This window comes from Camelina sativa, chromosome 14, assembly GCF_030686135.1.
Source record: "Camelina sativa cultivar CO46 ecotype springtype chromosome 14, ASM3068613v1".
In the NCBI taxonomy this organism is placed as follows: domain Eukaryota; kingdom Viridiplantae; phylum Streptophyta; class Magnoliopsida; order Brassicales; family Brassicaceae; genus Camelina; species Camelina sativa.
The window spans coordinates 11532177-11555427 of record NC_141893.1 but is presented as its reverse complement, the minus strand read 5'-3'; the positions used below and the strand labels follow the sequence as shown (position 1 = coordinate 11555427).

The 23251-nt window shown below is 35.8% G+C and overlaps 5 protein-coding genes and 1 pseudogene across 9 annotated transcripts; 3 read left to right on the top strand and 3 right to left on the bottom strand.

Moving 5' to 3' along the window:
* Positions 1 to 2509: 2509 nt before the first annotated feature.
* LOC104741226 (truncated transcription factor CAULIFLOWER A) lies at positions 2510 to 6531 on the bottom strand. 3 transcript variants are annotated; one of them, XM_010462022.2, is made up of 8 exons: positions 6189 to 6531; positions 4870 to 4948; positions 4694 to 4764; positions 4502 to 4601; positions 4297 to 4338; positions 4037 to 4078; positions 3316 to 3461; positions 2510 to 3022 (listed from the first exon to the last, which is right to left on the bottom strand). In XM_010462022.2, the coding sequence occupies exons 1-8, from the start codon at positions 6371 to 6373 to the stop codon at positions 2929 to 2931; spliced, it is 759 nt and encodes a 252-aa protein (XP_010460324.1). In that variant the 5' UTR covers positions 6374 to 6531; the 3' UTR covers positions 2510 to 2928. The 3 variants fall into 3 exon arrangements, with proteins under 3 accessions (XP_010460324.1, XP_087342677.1, XP_087342678.1); XM_087486551.1 differs by having other exon boundaries at positions 4694 to 4758; positions 6189 to 6520; XM_087486552.1 differs by having other exon boundaries at positions 3310 to 3461; positions 6189 to 6493.
* A 1789-nt stretch (positions 6532 to 8320) lies between these two features.
* On the top strand, positions 8321 to 10916 carry LOC104741225 (NADP-dependent alkenal double bond reductase P2-like). Its single transcript, XM_019235707.2, has 5 exons — positions 8321 to 8709; positions 9136 to 9316; positions 9956 to 10122; positions 10220 to 10302; positions 10392 to 10916. The coding sequence occupies exons 1-5, from the start codon at positions 8353 to 8355 to the stop codon at positions 10768 to 10770; spliced, it is 1167 nt and encodes a 388-aa protein (XP_019091252.2). The 5' UTR covers positions 8321 to 8352; the 3' UTR covers positions 10771 to 10916.
* A 213-nt stretch (positions 10917 to 11129) lies between these two features.
* Positions 11130 to 17688, top strand: LOC104741223 (uncharacterized; annotated as a pseudogene). The gene is made up of 14 exons (XR_015579580.1): positions 11130 to 11441; positions 11885 to 11992; positions 12087 to 12218; positions 12878 to 13384; positions 13518 to 13633; positions 13751 to 14071; positions 14200 to 14685; positions 14791 to 15632; positions 15712 to 15797; positions 15884 to 16102; positions 16229 to 16357; positions 16521 to 16871; positions 17036 to 17151; positions 17291 to 17688. The product of XR_015579580.1 is annotated as an uncharacterized LOC104741223 (transcript).
* A 42-nt stretch (positions 17689 to 17730) lies between these two features.
* Positions 17731 to 18894, top strand: LOC104741224 (cytochrome b5). The gene is made up of 3 exons (XM_010462018.2): positions 17731 to 17979; positions 18269 to 18335; positions 18441 to 18894. The coding sequence occupies exons 1-3, from the start codon at positions 17893 to 17895 to the stop codon at positions 18692 to 18694; spliced, it is 408 nt and encodes a 135-aa protein (XP_010460320.1). The 5' UTR covers positions 17731 to 17892; the 3' UTR covers positions 18695 to 18894.
* A 519-nt stretch (positions 18895 to 19413) lies between these two features.
* LOC104741221 (protein SPIRAL1-like 1) lies at positions 19414 to 21063 on the bottom strand. 2 transcript variants are annotated; one of them, XM_010462015.2, is made up of 3 exons: positions 20756 to 21063; positions 19968 to 20239; positions 19414 to 19685 (listed from the first exon to the last, which is right to left on the bottom strand). In XM_010462015.2, exons 2-3 carry the CDS (start codon positions 20223 to 20225, stop codon positions 19602 to 19604), a joined length of 342 nt encoding a protein of 113 aa, XP_010460317.1. In that variant the 5' UTR covers positions 20226 to 20239; positions 20756 to 21063; the 3' UTR covers positions 19414 to 19601. The 2 variants fall into 2 exon arrangements, with proteins under 2 accessions (XP_010460317.1, XP_010460318.1); XM_010462016.3 differs by having other exon boundaries at positions 19968 to 20251; positions 20756 to 20936.
* Positions 21016 to 23115, bottom strand: LOC104741222 (putative methylesterase 13, chloroplastic). Its single transcript, XM_010462017.3, has 5 exons — positions 22522 to 23115; positions 22051 to 22290; positions 21812 to 21955; positions 21610 to 21741; positions 21016 to 21517 (listed from the first exon to the last, which is right to left on the bottom strand). Exons 1-5 carry the CDS (start codon positions 23050 to 23052, stop codon positions 21230 to 21232), a joined length of 1335 nt encoding a protein of 444 aa, XP_010460319.1. The 5' UTR covers positions 23053 to 23115; the 3' UTR covers positions 21016 to 21229.
* Between the last annotated feature and the right edge of the window lie 136 nt (positions 23116 to 23251).

The following is a 23251-nucleotide window of genomic DNA, read 5'->3' as shown; positions in this document are numbered from 1 at the left end:
CCTATTGGTCTAGGCCAGGGATCAATTCTCCCTAAGCGCAGAATTACTCAGCTTTATCCCTTTGGTCACATGGGTATAGGCCCATTGCTTACGGCCCATTTGCATATCTGGGGGGACCCTACCCGTGGGATATCCTCTCCCCAAAGAGATTAGTCTCGGACCCCTTCATAGGTATGGGGATTTACTCTCTGAGTTAACAAAAAAAAAAAAAAACAATCTGATCATTATTCATAATGGTTCTATTCCTTTTCTTGGCTGACTTTTCGTTGTTTTCATAGTTTTGGTTTCCATCTGTAGTGCTAATGTTTGAAAATTATAATTGAGTTTGATACATTGAAATGACGTCTAGGTCTCTATATATATGACAAAGATACGAGAGAATACATATCTTTGTATTTAATTTTTTTTTTTTAGATTAGGCCAAGGAATTCAATATAACGTAGGATTGTTTTTGTATAAATTTAATTATTATAGAATTTTTTAGGATTTTCTTTAGGATAATTACGTGTATCTTTATTGTAAAATTATCTATATGATTTCTTTATATTTTTGAATTATGATTTTTTTTGTTTGGATAATTCTTTTTTCTGCAGAATTACAAAATTGTATAATTTTCAACATAAAAATAAAATTTATTATTATTTTAATAATTTACAATATAATAAGATTTTGACATATGGCGATTTTATGAATTAGTAATTTTTGAAACCAAACTTTATATATATATAATATATATATATATATATATATATATATAAACAAATAAAATGTAACGAAGAAATGCTTTTTCTTCTTTTTGGTAAATTACGAATAAAATAAATACTTAACATACAGATATTGTCTTTATTGATTAGGTGTCAGCAATGTAATGTAACGGTACCCCTAGTTTCCTGATGAAACCATGTGGAATATTTTTTCCATATTGTAGACCATCTTGCTTTTTTTTGTTCTTTATACATTGTCCTACTCTTTCTTATACAAAACAGTATAAAATCGAATAATATTAGAATGGATAGGTTGTTTACTCGTCTGACAAAACTCTCTATGGGCGGGAGTCGGTACTATCCGTTGGCTGTATTAGAATTTGCTCATTGTCCATATTAGAATTTGAATAGCACTAAGCAATAACAAATTACACATCCAATCAATTGTTTATTTTAACAATATGCTCATTGTCCATATTAGAATTTGAATAGTACGTAATACAACAACAATAGTAATACAAACGTTTTTGCTAATCAAACAATTTAATTGACGAAAACATATATTTTCCCATAGATTATTATGGCCTTATGAGCCTCAATGCCTCATCATAAGGTGGATTATCCGGTATGGTTACGGAGCATGCTCCCTGTTGTTATCTCTTTGATATTTCATTTCGAAGTTTCACTCCTTTTCCGGAATTGAAGAGGGTAATATTCAATGTTATATGTTCTTAAAGCTATCTTTATCTAAATTTTTCATGAGTTCAGATGAAAATATTGAATAAAATCTACGTACTAACTAGTAAAAGGGCGGCTTTAATTATAGGAACCAGTTAAACAAACTCATTATCGATGCTTCCATGAGTAACGTGTAGTCTAATGGTGTATTTGCTTATACTTTGTTCTTAAAATATCATAATCAAATCCAAAGCCTACTCATTTTCGCCAAATAACGTAGCAAGTTTCTTTAAATGCACGAAGCTTCTTCATTTTCATGGTCATTGTTTAGATGCTCATTAATCTCATACAAAGCACCAACCCAAAAGAATTGTCTACAACTAAAACAATTGAGTTTTTTTGCTTATCAACCAGGATGTGCAGTGGACGAGGATGAATAATTCTTGTTTAATTGCTTCTCGTCTTCAACATCTTGTAATCATGTAGTAGTGCAAAGAGTTCTTTAGTTCGAAATTCAAAAACATAAAAATAAAATAATATCATTGCATATTTGACATTGCCACCAAATTTTTGTTTAGGAGGTGATATTATTGATTGTAAATGTTTACCATCTACAAACATTAAGTGAGATTGCGAAATCAGATGGGGTTACATTATCTTTTAACATATACTTTTTAAAGTTCTCAACTCCAAATCTGCTAAATTCAATACAAATTTAGAACATTAATTTGTTTGATAGGACAAAATGATAACATGAATAGTGTTAGTGGCATGCATGATGTTGTGATGAATTCTGTCTATTAAAATTTTATTTTTCATGGATAAGTTCTTCAAAAAATGTTTGGTCACTATGTTAAATGTTCTATGATACTACTATCATTTTGAATCTTTCACTGCTTTTCAACTGTCAATGCAAAACAAGTCATTATTTTTTGTGTAGAATTTAATATTCCCACTTTCTACGATTTTGGTTTGCTTTGGCCCAATAGGTTGGGTTTTTATTTGCTATGTTGAATGTTTATTTGCTTCGCTGAAATATGTTGGAGTTTTTTATTGACCGAAAAGGTTGTCGTCACATATGATCTAGTTAACTTCTAAGGATGTTTAGTGTTTATATATTGTTTAAATAACAAAAAAAAAGGATTTAATTCCTAATACAATATACATATTTCCGGAATCTAAAAAAATATTACAATTACAATATAAGATGAGAGATAATAATATATAAAAGGTTCGAACAATAATTCTCTCTAGTTTTCCCACTCTCTCCGCTCCCGAAGATTACATTTATGGCTCCCCGAAATACAAGAAATGTTGAGTGGTTCTTGATTTTTATTTTATTTTTGGAAAAAGGATTCATCATGTTGATATGATATGGAAAACTGTTGCGGGGGTGGTACGTCATGGTTAAGCCAAATATAAGAGCATGCATGGGATAAGCCAAATAGATACTATTAGTTAAGGTGTTTATAGATCTTGTGTGTAGAGAACCGATCTTATCTTATTTTCTAATGGTTGATAGATCGATGGAGTCTATTCAAGCGGCCTAACAACCAAGGTTGCAATTGTAAACGGGTTCAAGAGTCAGATCCAGATTGTTCCTCCCCATCGCCGGTTGATCTTGTCCTTGGTACATACCACTGAAATCACAATCATAAAGCAAATTTAAAATATAAAACAATAATATGCATGTATATATTAGTTATACCATTCCATTCATTGCATGCTTGCTTGTAGTTATCAAGTCGTTAACCTTTAATTAATGGCACATAACACAAACCCTAAATATGAAATGCATTCACTATCATCGCCTCATTGACTGCCAACATTATATATGAGAATTTGACATCAAGGTATATATATATTAAAAAAAGATAACCAGAAATTAAAGAACTTGAAAAGGTAAAAAAAAAAAATGAAATACTACCGTTACCCCATATTTAAGAAAGGAGAAGTCTGATGAGAGATCATGTAAGGATGTGGGGGTTGAAACTGTTGCGGCGGTGGTACGTCATGGTTTTGGTTCTGCTGCTCCCATTGATTTTGTTGTGTCCTTAGGATGTTTTCCCTCTCCTTTATCTACCGATTTCATACGCCAAAACATATTATATATGCATCATTTTTATAAATTAACTAATTAATTACTTACATTTTTTCAAGCAACTTTTATTTATATTACATTATTTTTGTAATACGATATTTTAAAACAAAACGCAAACTAATTATTAATTACATCTGCAAATGATAAAGCGAATATTAGCGTCGTACAATGAAATTAGTATAATATATGTTTCTGCTTAAACTTGTTCTTAATCAAGTAGTTTCATTGTGTACGTTTTCTTACTTCTCAATAAAACTCAAACTGAGCTCCTAGCTAATGTGTGTGGTACATATAGACTATATATGATTATGAGAAGACAGTTCAAAGTTGAAATCTGGGAGACAACCTTAATACTAAACGGACAAAGCCCACCTATACGCGCAGCTAGGCTCATGATTATACCAATCAAAAGAAACCATTAATTTTTCTTTATTTTTCAAAGAGTTGGTGCCGAAAGTGGAGAGATGGTGGCTTAAGGTAGATTGAAGTGGAGTTCAACAGTGGAATAGTAAATAGTTGTGAAACAGTTAGAAATGCAAAAAACAATGATCACCTGTTTGGTAAGCATGCTGTTTTCGTCCTGTATCTCCTTCTCCTGTCATTTCCACAAAAATTTAACCATTCTTAACTCCATTCTATCTATCACTTTGTGTACATGTACATGTAAGTCTAGCTAGTAATTCAACACTAATATATTAACCTATGGTATATATATAGAAAACCCTTTGTATTGTACTTATTTTAAGATTAAACTCTAACATTACATAAGTCATGCATACACATGCCTTGAGAGATGAAATGGATTTACTGTACCTTTCTATGGAGGTGGTTGAGGGACTCATACATTAGTTGATTCTGCATACGAAAATTCCAAAGCATATTCATTCATATGAGACAATTTCTATACAAGATTTGTCAATAATACATCCACGCAAACTCAGATCAGATATATATGGTTAGGCATCGACAGCTTGTGTGTGTGTGTGCATATATATATGTGCTTAAGAGATATACATACTTTTCTGGATCGAATGTGCTTAAGAGCAATGTCAAGCTGCTGTTCCAGATTCTGGAGCTCCTTGAGGCTCATTGATTCCAAGTCTTCTCCCAGATAATGCCTGCGATTAATTGGCTCATACCATTCTTTCTTCTGTTAATTTCTCCAAGTTTAGGTTATGTGTATTAAATTTAAAACATATATATTACGTACCTTTGATTCCTCTCCAAAAGCTCAATCTTATCCTTAAGCCTGCTATGCTCCATTGACCAGTTCGTCTGTGCCTTCACAATTAATTTTTGATACGTACGTAAGCCAATAATTTTCAAGTTAAATCGCACGCAAGATCCAGCTTATACATAAATTTATTGGAGATCTATTAAACGTACATTAATGTGGGAGTCAGGCGCAGTCAGCTGTCTCTCGGCGTAAGAGTACCTCTCGTAGCGTTCTAGGACCTTCTCCATGCTATCATTAAGCGTAGGGTTGATTTAGATTCAACCACACCACAAGTTCTTCATATTACATTATAAATAATATTTATATGCACAGTATAATTTATAGATATAAAAGTACGTACTACCAATATTTCGCATACTCAAAATATCTTCTCAGTTTAACACAAGAGGCCATTTCTTTCTAGTTAATGTAACGATTTACCCAAAATATAGCATCTTATAATTGTGTAGAGTTACCTAATTAATTAGCTATATGCAAACATAAGTGTCTATTATATAGAGTTGATCTCTAGTTTTGTGACTCATCAACCCTAGAAATTTTACTGATAACTACCATTTTTTATATATACTAAAATTAAGCAGTTGAATCTACTAAACCCACACCTCAAGACGTATTGAAGCGCCCTATGCCCAGCTTTGGGTTTCAGATTCTTCAATTATTATTTTTATTTTATAATTAGACATTTATAAGAACGTCATGTACCATATGTATGTATAAGGTAATAAGTAAAAAAAAAAATTGTGGACTTTGTTTCTAAAATTTAAAGAACAGCTAGCTGTTGAAGTTAAGTTTGACCATCATTACGGAGAAGCTGTTAGAGAAAAAAGAATGATCTCTTTTATATTGATCCCCAGAGGTCAAAGACTCCCTACTTAGATGTCACATCCTTATTTCCAGTTTCCTTATACCTATATAAACCATTTGGAAAAGTTTTCTCTCTTTATAAACTTAAGACTACATATAATATAATTTCGATGGTCTATATATGAAAGAGACTAGAATTGTACATATGTGTGTTCATAAGGATAGCTTTCTTAAAATTAAAGGCAAAAGCCCGTAGTATAGAACATAAACATCACTTCGTTCTATATACCTAAAATACTTAACTCTCGATCGGCTTGAAGCAAATTGTATACATATATATCCAGATTAAAGAAGATACTGATGATTTCTTATCAATCCATGCTACTATCAGTATTAGTAGATCGTATTCTAGCTAGGGTTCATAAAAAAAGCCCTAAACAAATTTTTATTCTCTTTTGATATTAATAAAATATAAACTAATGTTTGACTAACACAATTAACTCGTAGATCCAAGTACTCAGATACCAAATCTGTGACAAAAAATTTCATAAAAGATGACAGATAAGAGGAGACCCAGGAAAAGAACTTGACTAGCTAGAGCAAAAACTACTATTTAGGGCAAACAAAGGCACACTAATTAAAAAAAACGGAATTATGCAATTACCAAGATTCAGATGAGTACTCGAATAGTTTCCCTTTATGGGAGAAGACAATAAGGGAAACCTCGGCATCACAAAGAACAGAGATCTCCTGAGCTTTCTTCAAAAGACCAGCTCTTCTTTTCGAGAATGTCACTTGTCTATTGATCTTGTTCTCTATCCTCTTCAATTCAACCCTACCCCTTCCCATTTCTCGTGAAAATAAATATAATTATATATGAAAAAATCCAAAGACGAGAGAGATAACGACGAAGCTTGATCTAATTAGGAAAGTTTTTCTTCTTTCCTTTATAATGATAATAATGTGAAAGAGTCCAGCTTCTTTCACTCTTTATTTAAAGAGGAGATAGATATTTTGGAAATAGTGGGTTTAAGCCAAGGAAATAAACCAGAGTTGGTGTCTAGGATGTGTTGTCGACCTCTCATTGGTCTGACTGGACTTCCATTGCCTAGTGTCGAGTCTGTATTAATCTCGTATACTGTACAACGTATTTATAATTAACAGTGACTGACCACTAATAAAAAAACATTAATTGGTTATCGCCTCGTGACGTAAAAAATGGGTTAGGCGCTAGACAAGAGTGAAATATGTACGGACCACTGAGCTTTCCCAAGTGTCGCCTTCGTTTTGTATTGACGGCGGAGATTTCTCTGTGGGATTTCTGAAATTTAAAAGACTTTATTTTTTGCTGACTTAATTTATATTGGTTGTTGATGAGGTTGGAATTGGATTTTACTTAAATAAAGTGGGACAGGACGTAAGTAGTTTTACTACTACTGTAACAGTACTTATAGAGATTTAATTGCTCGGCGGTAACAGTGAAGTACATATAGATGTTTCTTGGTAGAGTTGAACTTCAATTTAACAATTGTGTATTCTGTTGAGTCGATAGATTTTTACGTTGGATATAACGAATCTTCATTAAAAAAAAGTAATATAAATTTGGGCAAATTAAGGAAAATATCGAAAATACAAATTAAGGTTTATTGTATTAAATAGGCAAATATATACTCAAAAAATGAACATTTGATAATTTGGGTAAAAAAAATTACTTGGAAGAAATAATATTTTATTTCTTGGCTTGTCTAACACTAAATTTAAAAATCCTGCAAAAGAGTAATTCCAAATTGATTATTTCCTAATAGTCATCATATATATATATATATATGATTATACCGCATGGTTTGAGCAGACCAAATGATAGTAACTTATATAACACGATTTATTCATTTAGTACGTACGTTCTACGTATACGTACGTAGGAATAAATGATCAGGAATGAGATACGTACGAGAGAATATGTAGAGATTCTCATTTTGTTTATGTGGAGATAAGAAGCAAGCAACTAAAGCAACTAAAAGTACTACAACATAACATTTAGAGCAAAACTAAAAGAATCTAAAGCTCGTGCCCTTGGCGACAGCATCCGCTGATTCTCCATCATCGACACCTTTCTTCGCGTATGCAGTACACGCTCCTTTGTCAATATTAAAATCAATCATATATAACATAAAAAATAAAATAATATCTTTCATATATATATATATATATATATATATGTTTTGAATAGTTGCAACTTGGATCAATATATTTTTTGTTTTGTTTTGTATCTCTTTTCCATTAACATGTATATAAATTTTTCTTTTCTTATTGAGAATGGATCTACTAATTAAGCATAAAGATTTTATATTTAGTTTGGTAAATGACCAACAAACCAAGTGTTAAAAAATGTGAGTAAAAGAACATTTTGAGTTTTTGGCCTAAAAAACATTACACATAAATTTTCTTTTATCATAAAGCGCACAATAATCTGTTAACACTTAATAGTACGGTCTTCCCTCTATTCTAAACGACATGGCTTTTCCTCTAAATATCTATCATCATATGAATAAAATAGCATGGCAATTTCAATGTTAAGCTTTAAAACCCTGTGTCATTCAATCCAATTGAGTGTGTTTGCAGAATGAAAAAAGCTGTACATATGTACATACATTTACTGATTTTTTATATATATTTAAATCATGGTTAGTATAGATACACTTTATACATAAGACTACTTTTTGTATTTTCCAAAAATAAAATAGTAGTCAGTGTTTTCCTTATTTATCTCTCGAAGAAATTGGATCAACCAATAATGAGGCAAAGGAATCAAATGGTGTGTATGAACAATGTATGATCACACCATTGAGAAACCTACAAAAATCAGAAACACGATCGACGTAATTAATAAAGGAGCTAGAAATCATCTTAGTCATCAAAGGTACGTGAATACGATAAAAATGGCGAACGCAGAAGCAGCCAAGGTGACCAACAAGCAAATCATATTCCCAGACTATGTGAGGGGATTCCCAAAAGAATCCAATTTTAAATTAACCACAACTACCATCGATCTAAAGCTTCCGGAGGGATCCACGTCAGTTCTGGTGAAGAATCTTTACTTGTCTTGCGATCCTTACATGCGCATTTGCATGGGAAAGCCTGAACCCTTGTCCTCTTCCCTCGTTCCACCGTACGAAACCGGCGTGGTATGAAAAAGGACAATACATAAATTTCCATTGTTTTAAAACAAATGGAAATCACCACTGAAATTGGAATAAAATTATTTTACTATATTGCTTGTGTTTATTGCGTTCGTTTCCTCTAACCAGTAATGTATTTGAAATTTTATATTTAGTTTTATAATATACATTTCTTGTGAAAACGTTTTGAAGAATCCGGCAAGAGATTTTAGTATGAAAAGGATGTGTTAGAGCATTTTCAGTAATATTAAACTGGAAATGTTCATGTCTGATCACCAGTATATTGTAACACTTGTAATATGGTGTTCTCGAAAGAAATTTTATATGTCTCTAGCAAAATAGAAAATTTCTTCTGAGAGTTTGATTTCTTTTATTTGTTTCTTCTCTACTTCGTGTTAAAGATAATTTCAATGTGATGTGGTGTGTGTGCAGCCAATCGTTGGGCTTGGAGTGTCTAAAGTGATAGATTCAGGGCATCCAGATTACAAAAAGGGCGACTTACTCTGGGGACTAGTTGGATGGGAGGAGTACAGTGTTATTACTTTAACTCTTTACTCACACTTCAAGATCCACCACACCGATGTTCCACTATCTTACTACACTGGACTTCTTGGTATTTTATCTCACTCTTAGTTAGGTAGTTTAAAAACATGGCTATGTGATGCTTTTTTTATTAGGTTTTCATTATTATTTTTTCTTTTGATTTGATAGCATAATTGCAAAAAGGCATAGCTATCTTTTACTTTATTTGTTTCTTTTATACGAGTGTTAGGCATGGAAACATAGGTCAATATCTTCTGGTCTTGGATTAGTATAAGTTTCTTATGTGTCGTCAAAAGTTTGCTTGGATGGCTAAATTTAGTAACATTTGTTCAAAACTTAGGAGATAACTCGTTGTGGTAGCTTTCTTAAGTATTTGAGTTTCACACTCATTTATTTCCTCTGATTATTTGTAAGCATTAGTGCATGTTTGCGTACGCTTTATTGAAGTGTGTATTTTGTTTTAAATGAATCAAACCTTTAATATTTTATTAAAATTTTCATTTGTTAACTATAAAATCAAACACAAACCCACAAATTATTTTGCATTTACTAACTACAAACAACCTATCATAAATAAAAGGTTATATTACAGAAATCTCCAAAAAATAAGTTTTTTTAAAAAATTAACACATATATGCAAAAATGATAACTAGCATTTGGAAAAATCGAAATTTTAGTGTTTTGAATTGTTTTCATTTGATCCGAATAGGTATGCCTGGTATGACAGCTTATGCTGGATTTTACGAAGTTTGTTCACCTAAAAAGGGAGAGACCGTCTTCGTGTCAGCCGCATCTGGCGCAGTTGGTCAGCTCGTGGGACAATTTGCAAAGTTGATGGGTTGTTATGTAGTTGGTAGTGCCGGCAGTAAAGAAAAGGTACGTAAACTCTACGTACATTACTTATCACACTTTAATGCATATATATCAAGAAAGCAATTTTCTCATTATCCTTCTTTATGGAGCCTTCACTAAGGTTGATCTTCTCAAGACAAAGTTTGGATTTAATGATGCTTTCAATTACAAGGAAGAGAAGGACCTTAACGCTGCCCTAAAGAGGTCAGCAAATACATCTCTAGTTTTATTTATATAGAGATAGAAAATCATACAAATAATATTTAACTAAATATAAAAAGACAACTTATTAGGTGTTTTCCGGAAGGGATCGACATATATTTTGAGAACGTGGGAGGAAAAATGTTAGATGCAGTACTCATAAACATGAAGTTGCACGGCCGTGTCGCAGTATGTGGAATGATCTCACAGTATAATTTAGAGGATCCAGAAGGCGTACACAACCTACCAACCATCCTTTACAAGAGGATACAAATTCAAGGGTTTGGGGTATGTGATTTCTACGACAAGTATCCTAAGTTTTTGGAATTTGTGCTTCCTCACATTAGAGAAGGGAGGATAACATATGTTGAGGACATAGCCGAAGGATTCGAGAGTGGGCCTTCTTGTCTGTTAGGACTCTTCGAAGGAAAAAACGTCGGGAATCAACTCTTTGTGGTTGCTCGTGAGTGAGTGAGACGTTGGATTTTTCCCCTTGGAAAGTAATAGATACGAGTCAGACTCTTTGTTTTTAGGCATTCTTTGATATTATTTAATGTCATAACTAAATTTTCGGTTGGTATTTTATTAATATTATTATTGCAGTATTGTTTAACTAATTGTTTAATATCATATCTAAATTTAACTAATTGTTTACGAGTTCTTTTATGTTAAGAGTACATCACTATCTTTGAATAATAAGTATAGTGATTAGTCCAATACACGCACCCAAAATTCAAAGTGGTTAGCCCAATTAAAGTTATATAGGCCGAGAAGCCCAATAAAGTGAGCTTTTTTTTAATTGATCTGCCTGCTGTTTGATAAGTTATGGAGGGAAGGGAAACATTTTATTTCCCGCGACTCAATTCAGAGATTTCAGAACTCTCTCTCTCTCTCTCTCTCTCTCTCTCTCTCTCTCTCTCGCTCTCTCGTCTCCCCCATTTCTTCGCTGTGTCTCCGTTCTCAGGCGTCGCGGTTTCTTCTCCGACTCCGGTGCTGCGGTATAGGCGTTTCAATTCACACTTTCAATGGCGAGTCCAAGAGTCGTCTCACAAGATAGAAAGTCTGATGATCTAGAAATCGTCTCCGTCGGAGCTCTCTATAGCGGCTCCTCCTGGGATAAGAAGTACTGGAGTTCATCTAGGGTTGGGTTTCCTTCTCTCTCTCCAAATTCATCGATATATAGCTCCTGTTATCTCTCAATTTCAGTGTTACCTTATTGAATTCCTTAGAAATTGAGAAGAATTTAATTGACTTCATGTTAGGAATCTTCGATGGTGATGATATTTCTATGATGAAATGAATCTCGATCGTTATCGTTTGTAGCTTGATTGTAAATTTTTTCACTCTCAGGAACGATGAAAAAACTATCGTCTCTGATTTTGAACAATTTTGATTTACATTTACGTCCTGTGATACTGCATAGGTTAGAGAGTAGAAACATGATCCTTATCCTGAGGATGTAGATTGGGATTAAACAAGAAAAGCAGACTTGCAATTTGAGTGTTCTCAGTTTCTCAGTTCATGAAGATCTTTTGTTACAACTTATATGCATAATTACTGTTTACTTGGCTTTATATTTCGTCAGGGTAAAGACCGATTCCCTTATCCTGTGGGCTACAGAGCTGTTCGAGATCACAATGGGAACACATATTACATGGAGATTGAAGAAGGTGCCAAAGGACCTTTATTTCTGGTATGTTGCTGCTTCCATAAAAAAAAAACTCTTTATAAGGATGTGCATACTTTTTTTTTAGAATATGCATCAAAGTCTTACTCTATTGATGCAGATTAGATATTTGGATGAATCATGGACGGGGCAGACCCCAGATATTGCATGGGGAAAGTTTCAGAAGACGGGATTCTCCCACTTAAAAATATGGCATGGAAAACGATTTGCATGCAAGATGAACGGCATGGAGGTACGCGCCTCACTTTCTTTTTGTTACCTTCTTTAAACCATCTTGCTTGTTACTTTTATGACCAAGTCTAATATACAATAAAATAGATGTTTTAAATTCAAACATGCGTCATGCCTTTCCAATAATGTTCTTGAGATGATTTGGCTAAGCTTTTGAAGAACAGTTAATTGTTGGCCACATGAACACTATTTGTATGCTTGTGAACTTTATATGCTCGATTATCTAGTCTGCATTTTGTTTAAGTCATGGAACATTATAGTATAAATATTGCCCTTCCAAATTAAAAAGATACAATTAAATGTGGAGATCTATAAGCTGTGATCATGCCTTTTGTTCTTCCTGATAAGAAGGCCTCTACTGCCGTCTGCTACAAAAAAAACACCCGGTCTTTTGTTATTACACGTTTACTTTAGTATCCTTGCATTTTGAACTTTTCAATTCTAAGTTGATACATAGGAAAAGCCGTGATACTTGGCATATACCCGTCAGACAAGTTGAGCATACGACTTTAGCTAAGAATTTTTCAAATGTTTTGCTTTCCAGGCCTTCCTTAGGTGTTGGTCACTATCACTTGGCTTGTAGTTATTCTGATCCTACCAATGTTATCTGGTTAATTATTTTTTTGCGGTCTAAGATGACTACGATTTTGTTTGGTACAGTTTTTTGGCTTCAAAAACCCGTTGGTTCAGAGGTTGCTCCGGGAACTTGTGACCAATTCCCATGGAATGCTAGAATCTACCTCCAGCAGTAGGACCTCTCAAATCCGAGCCAATGATGAAACGCCAGCCATGTGTGCAAATCCAAATTTATTATATTATCTGGACGTGCCAGTGGCTAGAAAGAAAAGAAGCAGGAAACCTGGAATAACATACCAGAATTCAGTAGTTAAAGATGGCCATAAAAAGCAAAGATTCCAAGACTCATTATCGGGTGGCGAGATTTTAAATTCAGCAGCAGGGTCAATCTTCTCATTAAAAGTAGAAGTGGAGACAGTTGGCCTGAAAGTAGTACCACCCGAGCAGTTGCATGCTAGTCATGCTACAAACGAAGATTTATCTCTAACATCAGAAAAGCCTTCACCAGTGAAAGTTGTCATCCCTATTCAAGAAATAGACCCGCTTCCTGACAGCTATAAATCAAAGCCATTATCCAAATTTCCTGAAGAGGTAAAAATCCATAAAGAACTTCTTGTATGCTTTTCTTGAAAGCTTTTTCTTTTGTTATTTTAGAGTAGTAGACTGGTGAAGTTTTTTTCTCCAGGAAAGTTGTTTCAAACAATAAGAGTCTTAAATTTTGCAGCTTCATGGGTTGCAAGAAAAGGAAAAGGAAAACAAACCCAACGATGATATTTTTCTGCATGAGAGCCAAAATATGACTGACTCCTTGTGCACCTGATACTTTGGATTTCCAGCAAGGTATTAGGTTTTCATTCTAACTTGTTTAATACCAAGATGTCAACATCTAGCAGTAAGAAGATTGTAATCATTATGGCTGCATCTTTTCATGGATTCCTTATTGTCTAATTCTTGCAGATAACAACATATGTTCTGCTCCAAAAATAGATGATGATACAAGATGCGAGCAAAAAGAAGAACTGACCCTTGCTAACATGGTAGTTGGTGAAGGGCTTTTAGCCGAACCAGATGCAGAGGATTTAGCTGACTCTACTTTGAATCTGACTTCTAAAAATAGTGATTTTGATTCAGCTGATCAGGAAACTGTCAAATCAATGATGTCATTTCTACTTCCTCAAGCAATTCCACTGCTCAAGAAGTTCTCATGCAAGAAGCCTCGAAAAAACTATATGTCAGACAACTGCAAAACGAGCCAACTTGATGATGCGTCAGGAACTGGTATAGTTAACCCTTAGGAAAGGCTTGAATTATACTCTGTTTTAGATTTTCAGATTGCAGTATTTTTTTTTTCACAAAGCTGTAATTCTTGAAGTATTCTCTTATTCCATAGTCTTCAAAATTTGCAGCTGTGTCACTGTCGATAAGAAAATCTAGTGGAGATGATGAGAATATGCAAGTTGCTGCTCCAGATCCCGATCAGGCTTTTGCAAGTAATGTATCCATTGCCCCTGACAGTTTTGATGAGCCTCACTTGGATGGTCCTAGGAGTGGTCATATCATCTCTTCTTCCAAGGAAGCCTATCCAGCAGACCTTCCTAAAATGCCCGTAGCCGACGAACAGGTTGCAATAGTAAATGATCTATCGGTTTCTGCTTTGGAGACCATTGAGATCATAGGCCCATCTTCACATGATGTTAGTACTATTATGGATGAGAATAATCAAGACGAATATGTGAAGAAGTCCATGTCAATACCACAATGCAACAGTTCATCCAACATGATTTTATCCCATGAATTGAAGGAACTCCGTGCAGGAGATGGAAACTTGTTGCAGGCAGAAGACCACTCTGAATACAAGGAACCAAAGAGTACAGTTTGTTGTTCTACTGAAGGTAGTATGCTAAATCTATCAATAGCACAATTTGCGTCCACCCGTAAGCTTTGCATGACTGTATCTGTTTACTGTGTAATATAAGCATGAGTCTAAATGCCTGCAGGTACTGGTTTCGTGGTTGGCACAACCCCTACTGAAGTTGGTTCTGTCAAAAAAGAAAAACATAAGGTGTATAGCAGGAAAAGAGTCTCGACCAATCAACAGCAAAGAAACAGAAATTCATCCTCTGAAAGTAAAAACAGTTTCAGAAATACTGAAGGTGATGACTCCATAAGGAATATGTCTCCTGTTAAAATTCCACGTTTCTTGGAGCTTCAGCCGACCTTGTCTACCAACTCCGAATCAAATAGAACAATTCCATGGGGAAATGAAAGCGGTCATGTAACAGAAAAATACCAGGGTCCCGAGTTGGTGAAGGTGAATAACAATACATTACTCAGTGTAAAACGCAATGAGGCGTTACGACAAGATATGAGGTCAGCTCATGCTTTTGGAAATGGAAGTATAGCACCATCCTCATTCCCAGCTTCAAAAGTTGAGGATTTCCAAGCCAATACTGGTGAGGCATGCGGCATCCAAGTTTCTGAACCACCTTCTACAAATTCTCAATATAAGGAAAATACTAGCGAGAAAAGCACGTCTGTACTGGAATCTCCAGCTAGTCCAAATTTAAAGCTGAACAGGGATGTAAAGATCAACAATGAGATGGAGAAAACTGCTGAGCTGCTCGGCTGCTACTTTCATCCCATGCCTGTTTCATCAGTATTTCTCAAGTCTGTTGGAAATGAAATCTATATTTGCGTGTTCAGCTTTGCTACAGAGGATAGAGTTAGTACCCTGTTTATGTACAAGATATCAGCTAAAGCACCAAGCAAAGGATTCCCCTCTGTCATTGGTCACACTTCTGCCAAACTCCCCATTGTGGATGACAAGTCTGGTGGAAATGTAAATTCATTTAATTTTTTCTTCGTTTCTTCTGTTATACCTCCTCTCTAGCTATCTGATAGTTGTTACATTTCCTCAGAGAACACTCGAAAGATCTTATTTTCACTTCACTCCAGACGGGGAGCATCTTGTTTTTACTGGCAACATCAAAACACCTTATTGCAGGTTTGGACTTCCCTTTACTGTTTTATATGGTACAGAAATTCAGACTAAAGATATCAGCTAAGGGATTACTCTCTTTCGTCTTGCAGGAAGAGGGATATTGATTGCTCGTGTTTGACTTGTACAACAGCCTGCTTTGAGGAGAATGCAGTGAGGATTGTCCAGGTGAAAACTGGTCATGTTTCTCTTGTGACAAAACTTCAAGCAGTTGACAGTGTGCAGTGCGTGGTGGTGTGCGATCCTGACTATCTCATTGCAGCTGTTAAAAGTGGAAACCTTATTGTCTGGGACATGAACTCGCATTGGAGGTTCTCTCATAAGAATTCATTGTTCTAATCTTAAAATAGTTGTCAGATCCTTCTTTTTTATGGAGCTGCATGCTGGTTCATCATTATTGAACTTTCTGCTAATGTTCACTTCTCCTAAATTTGTAGAGGTCCGGCCGAAGAATTCGTTATACTTGCAAACCCTTGCGTATCTTCATGCATAGTGGAACTTAAGAAGATCCCAAGATGTCCTCATCTCGTTATCGGGCATAATGGTATTGGAGAATTTACAATATGGTATTTTGCTCCCTCTCTATCTTTGATTTTTTTTTTCCTATCTCTGAGTTAAATTACAGAACATTATTCCTGCTAGGAATGCTGAGGATCAGCCAAACTTGTTTTCCTTTTGCGTTCATTTCCATGATTGCTTGCCTGCTAATTTTTTCTGTTCTCGACCTAGGGATATTTCAAAGCGAAGCCTAGTATCAAGATTTGTATCTCCCAGCAATATGATCTTTGAGTTCATACCAAGCAGCTTGTTTGCATGGCATCCTATACATAGTCATTCTACAATGGAGGATCTGGATCACATTGACATGATTTTAGCTGCAACAAAATTATGGTTCTCAAAAGGGATCAACAACAAAACATTGGTTCCAGCTGAAGTCAAAGACACTGCCATCTGGCTTTTAGTCTCTACCGATCTTGACTCAAAAGCTAAATGTGATGGTGTAGAAAGTCCAGATAGATGTTGGAGATTAGCTCTGCTTGTAAAAGACCAAGTCATATTGGGAAGTCAATTGGATCCAAGGTATTATCATATATCTGTTTCTTTACCTTAATTTTTTTTTTGTTACGCTCATCTAGTTTCTCCGTGTCCCGAGAGAAGTAGTTTTGATTTGAGGATATATGGAGAAGTAAGGTGTATGAAATGTTAACATATCTAAATCCATGGTTCCTTGGCTATGAAAACAGGGCTAATGCAGCGGGCACAATATCAGGTCATGGAGTAGCAGGCACACTTGATGGACTTGTGTATTTGTGGGACTTGTTCACTGGTGCTAAACTTGGCTTTCTCCATGATTTCAAAGGTAAACATTGATTGAAAGTGTCGTAAACATATATATGTTCCCTCACACAAAGCACTCCCCTTATATTAAGTTCGTTTAAGCAGATATGTGAAGCCAATTCTCAAAAGTCATTAATTGTTGTTACATGGAATTTGTTCAGGTCAAAGAGTTTCATGCATATGTACAGATGATTCAAAAAATATATGCATAGCAAGTGAAGATGGTCAGCTTCTGGTTTATTGCAATCCGGAAAAGTGAACTCAAATCAAGGAGGGCGAACACAGTTAACATCTAGAGAGTTTTTTTTTGCCAAATTGGCTTTGATTGGGTACCGACAGTTATAAGTTTCTATGCTCTTAAACTTTTACCACATGACTTTTAAATAGAAGTTGAGGTGTTATTATCTAGTTGAGAATGTAAGAAGGAAGTATATGATAGATAAGGGAATCTTATGTATAGGTTGTTTCCTTTATGAGCATATATATATATCTAACTCTCCCATCTGCTAGATTTATTGTAACTTCGGTGAATTCTATTCTATAGCCATTTTTGCTAAAACATATAATGAAAATAAAGACAGAAGAAAATGAAGTTAAAAAGAAAAAAATTGAAACGACGACGTTGGTGTTGGTGGTAGGGTTGTTGTTGTTATCGTTCTCTCTTCCCTTGTCTTTCTTCAATACTTGCGTGGTAGACAAAATCTAAAAAACCCCCGCAGAAAAATCGAAGACCTTCTCGATTGCTACTTTGTTGCAGAAAAAGATGCCGACTCTCACAAAGCTTTACTCCATGGAAGAAGCCGCAACTCACAACAAGCAAGATGATTGCTGGATCGTCATCGACGGCAAGGTCTACTCTTTTTTTTTTTTTTTTTTTTTTCTCAACTGTTTCTTTCTTCTAATTTCTCTTCAATCCCTATTCATTAGGGTACATGTGTTGTAGAAGATCTTGAGAGGTTTCCTCACTTTCGGAAACCATATCTATCTCTTGTTGACTCTAGATTCTTATAAAATTGCTGTTTATATGTAGTTAGATTAAGCAAATCAGAATCTTCTTCTTCTTCTTCTTATTTTGTTGATAATGTGTTGACTTACTCAATCTTGGTCCCCAACAACAACAACATCACCTTTACTTACAGGTCTATGATGTATCCTCGTATATGGATGAGCATCCTGGAGGAGATGATGTGCTTCTTGCTGTCACCGGTAAGCTTCTTCTTCTTTTTCTTTTTCCACCATCTTTGTTTATGACTGATCTGTTTGTTGTCTCTAATGTTATAAGTAAAATGTGATGTTCTGTTGTTGTTGAAGGGAAAGATGCAACGGATGAATTTGAAGATGCAGGGCACAGCAAAGATGCTAGGGAACTCATGGAGAAGTATTTTATTGGCGAGCTAGACGAGTCTTCTGTACCGGAAATGCCAGAGCTTAAGATCTACAAGAAGGAACAGCCAACAGACTCTGTTCAGAAGCTTGTTGACTTTACAATGCAGTATTGGGTTGTTCCTGTCTCCATTATCGCCATCTCTGTTGCGGTTAGGGTCTTGTTCTCTCGCAAGAGATAAGTAGTCTCTTTCTTGCTTTGAGTTACTGGGGATTTAACTTTACACGAGAACTTCCCATTATAGATTTTTGTATCACAGATATGATGATAGATCATTATTATTATTTTTTTCACTTTCATCAAACTTTTTAGTTGGGATCATGTTTCAATACACATTTAATGATATGATTAATGGATGATGGTTTGGTTTGCTGGTATCAATCTCCTTATATCCTCCTGTTTGTCCTTTACTCTTATCAGCATTGCGCCAGATAGCCTCGCAAAGTCTACATTGTGAACCTCTGATATTATGTAGGATCTGTCGATTTGATTTTAGAAAGGGCACAACCATCTACCAAAATATCTTCCTTGCTTGTCGATTCAGTATATGTGACTGAGACACTGGTGGATCTATGATATAGCCATGAGAATATCTTAGCTATGATCCGTTTCACTGAAATCTCTAAGTTACAGTTGAGAAAGCCACATCATTGGAGAATTTCTTTGCTTTGCATTGTACATGGATCTCCTCTCAAGTTCATGCAAGTATAGTAGCTGATGTATCGCTTATTGCTTCTGAATTGAAATCGTCCACGTTCTATAAGACCAACCAGTAACAAAAAGGGAATCTCATAGGTTAAATCTTGTTGTTTCTGACTTCTGTTGATGATAATGCCCTGGTGGTATTATGGTCTGCGTCCACTTTGTCTTCATATTTGACAAATACAATCAAATATGCTGTTGTGAGAAAGTTCTACGAAAATTTTCACTAATCTAAAAACCAGATCGAGATTCGAGAAAATGAACAATGTGGTAGAAAAAGATGAGACCTTTCTTAGCCAGCAGTACCAAGTTTCTCATCTCTTTTCTTTTACAAAGTTCAGAAAGAAGATGAGAGACATACTTTCCGACGGGACAAAGACAAGTTGCTAATTGCTTCGACCATCACCGAAGAGGTAATTCAGAGATGAGCCGCCTCCAGGGGCCGCATGTACCTTGGTCGATGGCCGGTCCTGCATTCAGCCAAAATTGTTTTAGTTAAACTGCGCGGTTGACCAATGCATAGATGTTTAGATAATTAAGTGTTAACTCATTCAAAAACTTGAGTGAAGTTGTGGTTTCATATCATGCAAACAAAACCCAAGAGATGCTTTTTTTTCTGCAAAAATATTTGCTACTTGTGGGTGAGAAGGTTTTACTTTTGGTAAATGACATAGCGAGGTGATTACACAACAATGTCAATCACCTTGTCTATAGAAAATCAAAATTTTTACAGCGATAAAAAGAAACAATACCGTAAGGAAGTTGCCTGTGTTCTGTCCATCTGTTCGAGCGTAGTTGTTTGTAGAGGAGTTACTGATACCAGCAGGTATTTGCTTGGTGACATTAGCCGGCTGAGCAGCAGCGGGTTTAGGTGAAGGATCAGCATTCACAGGCAGAGTGTCAGACTGAGGAGCTGGAGCATTGCTAACGGCTGGCTTTGGAGCCTCTCCACTACCAAAAAGATATCCCAAAGAACTTTGCCCACCACCAGCACTAACTCCACGACCCATTTGATCTCCTTTTCCTGGGAAGTACACTTATTAAGGCCTTGGATTCAGAACATTGATGTATATACAAGATTCAGGTCTGATAATAACAATCATTGCACATCAAACCACTTAGGCAACAAAACAAAAGATCTTCATCTAACATTCTCACTCATAGTTCCAATATTGTATCAAAGAACAAACGCAAGCATGCTGCTCTGATTCAAGAAGCCAAACAAACCACTAAATTTTGCAAACCAAACCTAAAAGAGTCACACTGTTAAACGCTATAACATAAGACTGATTCTTTCAGAGGCGGCAACAGACTACGAATAAGCAACGCCCACAACAACAACAACTGAATACACATCACAGAGATCCCAACATAAAGCCACAACACATCAATTTCTCGATGAGAAACAACACTAAAGAGATACCGAGATTCGAAAACACCACGACAAACAATTTTGCAATTCCAGAGAACAACAACAAGAGCACGCACGAAATAAATATCGGTGCAGAAGAGAAAAAATGCTAAGGTTTATAGCATTCACCTGAAAGCTTAACACCGGCGGCAGATCTGGTGATCAGAAATGGAGAGCTGGCCTAGTGACGATATTGATATGAAGCAAAATCCAATTTTAAGAGACGAGAGGGAGGAGGATGTGATATTTTGAAGGGTGTGAATCGTAATTTTCGCACCTATCCGAATTAAAAGGCCAAAACGGAGTTTTCAAAACAGAAACGTTACTAGTCGGCGGTAGTCGCTATTTATCATCATAACGTTCCATTGATTTTTTTGGCAAATTACTGCTGGTTAATCCAATATTTGAACAGTTAAAAAATGTGAATAAATGACAAAATAATAAGAAATTAAGAACAAAGTCCCAAATTTGGGTTTTGCTTCGTGCTCACTTGTTCAGAGCAATTTCAAAAAAATAAAAACAATCTCTCTATAAAGGTAGGTAGGTAAGGGAATCCTATAACCGGTTTTGGTTTTTTACTTGTATCCGGTTTTTGAAAAAAAATTACGATGATTTCTTGAACGGTATTTGAGATATCTCGACGAGGATTCGGTTCAATGATTGAGGCCGAGAGAAGAACGGTGCGTGATCAGAGCCTTTGAGCTGAAAAACTTGTTCCGGTGGGTTCAATTTGATCATTGCTTCCTGTAGAGTAACCGGTACAGCGTAATCCTCCATGGTTTTGATGTAGAACCGTCGGATTGAACCGTAGTTTTTATCCGACACGTGAAGCTTTTCGCTGACCGGTGCGAATGGGATCGGTCTAATGGCTACCGAGGCCAATGCCAGGTCCTATATAAATTGGTTACAATAAAAAAAGTTCGGTTCAGTAATTAAATCGATCTGTACCGGTTTAAGATTGATTGGTTCGGTTTTCATTTTACCTTTGGTGGGCTCTGGTTTAAGAGAAAGTCTCTAAGCAAAGATCTGTCGAAATCAACGGCAGTTGGAGGGTTCTTTTTGCCGTTGGCGTACAGAAAGATCTGTGCTTGTTGCATCAGATCATTTGACCCCAGCTGAATAAAAATCAAATTAATACAGTGAATAAGGAATTTATAAACATGAGATATATATGAAAGAAAGTACCTGTTGATTAAAGAGATCAAGAGTGCTCTGGCCATTAGCCAACATAGCAGCAGAGATAAAGACAGCTTTGGAGATCTTTGTAGGAAACATCTCCATCGCATATGACATACAAGCTCCTCCAAAATCATGCCCCACCAGTATCACCTGTTATTAGTAACATTAATGTCTTAAAACCATGATCCAACTGTTGTGATCATTTGCACTAAAAATAACTGGTTTATAAGATTAATAGTGTGAACCTTCTCGGTGGGTTTGAGGGATTCAAAGAAGTGGAGGAGAGGCTTGGAGTAGTGAGCGAGGCTGGTGATGTTGTTGGTGTCAATAGAGCTCACACCTGAACCGGTCAAGTCAATAGCATCGACTTGGAAACCATGTTTCTCTAAGAGAGTTATGGTTTTGTACCAACACCAAGCCCCAAATCCACCACCATGAACCAGCACGAACCGCTTCGTCTCCGAGCCTTCCACCTTATTTAGTTCCTGTTACACATACACATACGTCACATGTCACAACATAGATAAGCTGTGTACATAAATGCTAACGGAGTTTCTCATAATTTTATATGCGTGCACAAACAATTAACCAACTAATTTGTTTAAGTTGTTTAATAAGGAAAACAAGTATCATATTCTATCGTATAAATACAAAGAAACCATCTTTAACGTATGGTTAGGCTAATTCATTAGTTTTCTATTGAGCCAAGTGCTTGCCTTGTCAACGAGCTGGTTAGGCTTGATCATGGGATCGGTACTGGACCTTTGTCTAGAGCTAGAGCTTCTTACGAATCCCGAGGTTGACTTCTTGGGAGTCTGGACGGCGGAAACAGGTCCTGAGCTGGTGCCGGAGGGCTGAGACGAGGGATAGACAACGGAGGTGGATCGTCTGAAACTAGGAGGAACAACAGAGTTGCTGTTACGAGGGGTTTGGTTGAAGAGGAGATTAGTCGCTGCTAAGGTTTGCTCCTGAATTACATGAGAGTCTTTGTCATGGCCGTGGTGGTCTTGATGATGTCTCTCTCTTATCTTCTTTGTCTTTGCTTTGATCCCGCCTTTCTTGGAAGACGAAGTGGATGATGATCCAGAACAGGAGAGCGAAGGAAGTAGTGTCCGCCTTCTAAATGAAGGCATTAACGACAGACGACGCACGTATTTGTATTTCCCGGAGTTACTGCCTCCTCCGCCGGAGGATTTCTTAGGACGTTGTTCCTGCTCGTGAGATATGCATGTGAATGAGTTCCCCATTTGTTAGAATTTGCTGTGTTAGATTCTCCACAAAACAAAAAAGGGATGTTTATAGATACTACATGTTCCCATGTTCGTGCTCGCCTCTGTTGGTTGTTGATAACAGTTGAGACCTTCACGTCGGGACACAAAAGATGTCTGCATTGGACTTTGAGGTTGCAAGTACTCCAAAGCATTGATTATTTGACTAAATCTGACT